General features: G+C 43.0%; 1 protein-coding gene across 1 annotated transcript in view; it reads right to left on the bottom strand.

Annotated features, from left to right (window-relative positions):
- Positions 1 to 4,968, bottom strand: part of SVOP (SV2 related protein) — a 30,537-nt gene that overhangs the window by 19,135 nt on the left and 6,434 nt on the right. Inside the window, exons 2-4 of the mRNA XM_006015151.2 lie at positions 3,789 to 3,949; positions 1,659 to 1,744; positions 457 to 555 (exon numbers count right to left, since the gene is read on the bottom strand). Of these exons, the coding sequence (XP_006015213.1) occupies positions 457 to 555; positions 1,659 to 1,744; positions 3,789 to 3,949 (346 nt within the window). The remainder of the gene's footprint in view (positions 1 to 456; positions 556 to 1,658; positions 1,745 to 3,788; positions 3,950 to 4,968) is intronic.

The following is a 4,968-nucleotide window of genomic DNA, read 5'->3' as shown; positions in this document are numbered from 1 at the left end:
AATCTGTGAGGGCTCCACTGCCAGGCACCATTTTGCTTGAACAGCAAAATCCCACTCTAGCCCAGGGCTCCCAATCCTGGTATGGGCAAAGGAGTTTAAACTTTCCTGAGACAGTGAGAGAGAAGGCATCCTGAAAAAGTTGCCAAAGTTATGAAACTTCGTGCGAGTGGGGTCGGAAGCCCAAGTTCATAATGAACCTGTGGGAGTCTGCAGGACTGGCTGCAAATTGTATGAAACTTGACATCCAAAACATGCCATGGTCCTGGCTGTGTTTCTTTTCTTCAGACTCTGGCTTTTAAAGAAAGGCTTCCATACCCCTGTAAGACAACATCAGAGTTGTTTCCAGTCTGCAAAGCCCACGAGCAGATTTTACACGGAGATAGAAACCATCATGTCTGAATAGCAACGAGTGGGAACACCTTACAGAATACAGGAGCTGTCAGCTATTTTTCCTACCGATGTGAGCAATGCAACCTGCCAGCTTGGTAATCGCCACTCACAATGAAGCTGAGGAGCTAGGATACTTAGAATCATCATTTCCATAGCATCTGCCATCTAGAAGGGCAAGAAAGAAAAAAATAAGTGACTGCTGAGAAATCAGGTTGACATAACATAAGATTGCTTATCTCTTTGAAGGTAACCTTGCCCTGATGAGGCTATTCTGACCATGGAGGCAAAACAAGGCAACCCTGTTTGAAAGGCACTGCAGGTTTGCACAGTGCAGTGGAAAACAGCAATATATCTTCAGAGTACTTAAGCTGGGTAGGGACATAAGCACTTCCAAACTCATTCCCTAGATACATGGCACAGCGCTGGAAGTGTTGCAATGTAGGCACTCAGGCTACAAGATTGCAGAATTCTTACTAATGCTAAGAAAAAAAACCTAAGCAGGTAGGATTCAAAGGGCCAAATTTAAGAGTGATGTAGTTTGGTGATGGTGAAAATTTCAGGGAGTCTGAGTTTGTTTAGCTCTTTTTTCCTAGCTACTTAGTATATGGTTTGCATCAGCATTAGACTCCCAAATACAAGCATTCATTCATGCCACATAACTTATATACCTCTTTATACATCACCCACAAATTTGGTTCATGTACATTAAGACATCTGTGAGCCACATTCTCCTTCAGTTACTGGACCAGGGCAGACAGTAACCCAATATATGGACAATAACTAGGAAACAAAAGATCTGGCTAACATATAATAAAGAGGACAGAGTAATAGAAAAGAGACCATTTTGCTCTGGGTACCACAGTTAAACCTAGGAGTACAGGAATTTGTTCAGACAGCGGGGAAAATGTGCTGAGGGTGAAAACACATGGAAAAGGGAATATCTTGCCCAAAAGGATGAATGTGGTAAAATCACCAGATTAAGGAAAAGCTATATAAACTTATGGTAGCAGCAGCCTGAGAGTTTAGAGCAGCAGGTCTAGCTGGACCCTCCCAACCATCTTAGAGGAAGAAGAGAAGGAGCTTAGCCTGCTATTTATGCATAGGTTAGCAGAATAGGTTAGCTCTGATTCTGGCAACAGTTCACACTTGAAACAGTATTTGTGTTCATGAAAGGTTGGGGGATTTTGTTCTCAGGGTATGAATACATCATTTAGACATCAATGTATGACACAGAGTCCATGCTATTGACCTTGACAACAATTACTTGCCCAGGCTAATCCAGTAATAACAGAGAGCTTCCACTGGAATTTCCCAAACCCAATGGCTTCCACCGCATCTTCCACCATAAAAGTATCTGGAAAAGAAACAGAGCTTCTGGTTCAACACTTCATTTTTTCCCTGCTAAGAGATGTGCTCTAAAATGGCACTTGCTAATAATCCAACTAATTTTTATTAATTTAATAATAGGCTAAATCTTCACAGCTCTAATTCATTTGTATTCAATTCTTACACACACTAACCCCCAGTTTCTTCAAGGATTTTGCCAAACACCATGATTAGGAAAATTAATAAATGAACTTACATATATACAGATTTTTAAAAATATAAATCAGTATGGTATCGGGGATAGAACTGGGAGCAATGATCTCAAGTTGCTGCAGGGGAAATTTAGGCTTGTTTAACTTATTAACTTGTCCATTGCCAACTATGTCTGTGCAAAATTTAGAATGAAAAACATGGTTTAAATGTTGTTTTAACTTCATAGTCATTTAAAGCAGCTTGTCTCAAAGTTTTGCCAATACCAATGGTCAATACACATAGTAAGCCAGTTTCCCACATTAAAAACTTCATCTAGCCTTGTAATAAACTGCTGTAAGTCATTTCCCTTCCTTCCTCACCCTCCCCTTAAAAAAATGGCACAGAGACTTTTTGAGATGTTGGTATTTAAGACACTTTGTTTGTGGCCAACAGGCCAACATAAATTCTCTCCATGTTTATGCACACACCCAGACTTTCATTGGTAAGCTGAGCTCTCTGGAGAGAGTCACTCAGATGCAGAGATTCATTCAAGAAAGTTAAATTTAAATAACTGCAAGGCACAAAAGTGCAGCTGAGGAAATGCACAGTCAGCTAAAGAATGCATGCACCAACCCCCCTGAAAAATCAAACAAGGGCATGTATTCTATTGTAATTCCATCCCGCTAATTTTTCCACCGCCACTGGAAAAGAAACAGAAAAAAGAAACCCAATCGATACTATGCCCATTCCCAAGTGCTCTACTGGCTTCAAACTACATCAAGAAAATATGTCTTCTGGATTTCTAAGTATCCAGTGTGTGTGTCTTCAGAACAACCTGTGCTTTCCACCTCCTGCCTTCGTATTGCTACGCAGCGGACAGTAGCTGGAATCCTTGGCTCAGTACCTCCCTCTTGTCCTCGGGGCCAGAGAGAGACAGGAACACTGCAGAGGCTTCACGCTCAGCTTTGAAGATGAGCCATGTGGAAGTGCTATCATGAACCCAGCACGTCATTTCTGAATGGAATTTTTCCAATGCTCCCAGACAGAGGGAAGGTGAGAGACCCAGACTCCATTCCCAGGAAGTCGTAGGGCTATAAAGGCTAAAATGTTTCCTTTTTGGTAGCAGACAGGTAATCCTCCAGTCTTTCCTGTCCTGAGCACATGGATACTGAGTTCCTAACAATATCGTGTCAGCCTTTTTACAGACCTTTTGGAATTAAATCAGCTGAATTTCTACTGTTACCCAAAAGCAAACTCTGAAAAGCCCCAATCAAAAAAGGCTAAAGGGCAATTCCAGTAAGAACTCAACTACATGTACCTAGTCACAGCTGACTAAAACAGAACAGACCTTGGAAAAATTAACATGCCAAGCCAACTCTCCCCAAGCTTCCTAAATTAGTGCTCTAAGGAGTTGGTCATAAACTGATCGGGACCCTTTGTTTGGGCTTTGGACATTTGAGTGGATTAGTTTGTCAGTTTTATTGTCTGGAACCGACTTTTAGAAGTGGATTGAAGTCTCAAGCTCAGATGCAGAACTTGAAGATACCAACTGTGTGGAATGCTTGATTCGATTTGCCGTGTTGTAAAGACACTGTTAAAGTTCGGACCCTGTGTTCAGCTTTGGACCTGCCCCAAAATTCACAAGTGTTTCCATCTGGGATTTGTTTGGGGTCCAGTCCTGATAACAGTAAAACAAATAAGCAGCTGACCCCTAGAGAAGGCAGTCCAGTTGTCACAGGCACATTGTTCGTCATTCAGCCCCATTGCTCTAACCCCCTCGATTGGCAGGTTCTCTCAAGGCAACAGACTCAGTCTTGGCTTCAGCATGACTAGAATAAGCCACATGCTTATTTTAAAGGGAGAACTAGAGTCTTGCTTACCGTCAGTTGGGTTGGCAAACTCCTTTGGCACTGCAGCTCCATCCTCCAGCTCTATAGCCTCTAGTTCTGTTTGGACACCTTCAATCTGAATTTCGTGTTCTCCCGAAATGGCATCTTCCTCTGACCTGGAACTCTCCCCTGTGCGGCGAAACTTGACCACCCTAGGAATGTACCAAAGAGAGACTCAACAGGAAGCAGTGAAACAGGTGAGGGTAGGAAAGGAAGCAAAGCAGATAGGCTCTCTGGGGCAAGAAGTCCCGAAGGAATTAGGAGCTGTCTAAATTCCTTGGTGGAAGTGGATTTTTGGCTTGATTGAAGCCAGGAATCTGTGGCTGCGTGCTGGGGAAGCCTTTTGCAGCAAGGGCAGCTGACTAGGAGAGGAAGAGGACTGGAAGCTGAGCCTGGCCAGCCTGCTTTGTGTTTCTGTTGTGCTGTAACTAAAGGACTTTGTTACTGCAGAATAGATCTCAGCTCCCCAGAGGGTCAAGTCATATTGTGAGCGGCTGTGCCCTGAAGACCAAAAGGGGAAAAACTGTAGCACAGGTGCCCTGCTACTCTGTGATGCAAAGCTATGCCAGCCTTCAGTTTTCCGCCTATATTTTGGCATCTGCAATGCTTGAACATTCGCATGTCAGCCCACCTGACTCTGCCTGTCAACCAGAGAGCTGTGCAGAATGTTGTTTGTGCCCTCCATTACTTGTGTGTTGTTTCACAGCTGCAAGAAGAAATGCAGATGTTATTATTCGGGACTAACCTAAAAAACAGGTCTTGAACATTCATATTCTGACTGAAAGCAAGTCTGTCCCAGCTGATCTTCATTACCAGGGTGATATAAAGCAAGCAGTGAGGTTTGGAGTACCCAGACCTCATCATTCCAGACTTTGAAGGCCCCATGTGACACACTGAATCTAAAGCCCTAATAAATCTTTCACCCTGTTTAATTTAATTTTGTGAATGACAAAGAACAATACTTATTGCCTATAGACTCAAAGGAGAGAGCCACTGCACGTACACTTGGCATTAAACTGCGAACAAAAAGAATTAACATTGTGTAAAATGTAAGGCCTGCACAACATACAAGGTAGGCAGCCATGGAGAATGAAGTGCTGCATGAACAGAGTAGGTCTAAGAGGGGAGGCATAAGGGTATCCCAATAAAGGTATCTTAGCCCTACACAGAG

Source organism: Alligator sinensis, unplaced genomic scaffold, assembly GCF_000455745.1.
Source record: "Alligator sinensis unplaced genomic scaffold, ASM45574v1 scaffold628_2, whole genome shotgun sequence".
Lineage (NCBI taxonomy): Eukaryota > Metazoa > Chordata > Crocodylia > Alligatoridae > Alligator > Alligator sinensis.
This window is presented reverse-complemented; position numbering and strand designations above follow the sequence as displayed.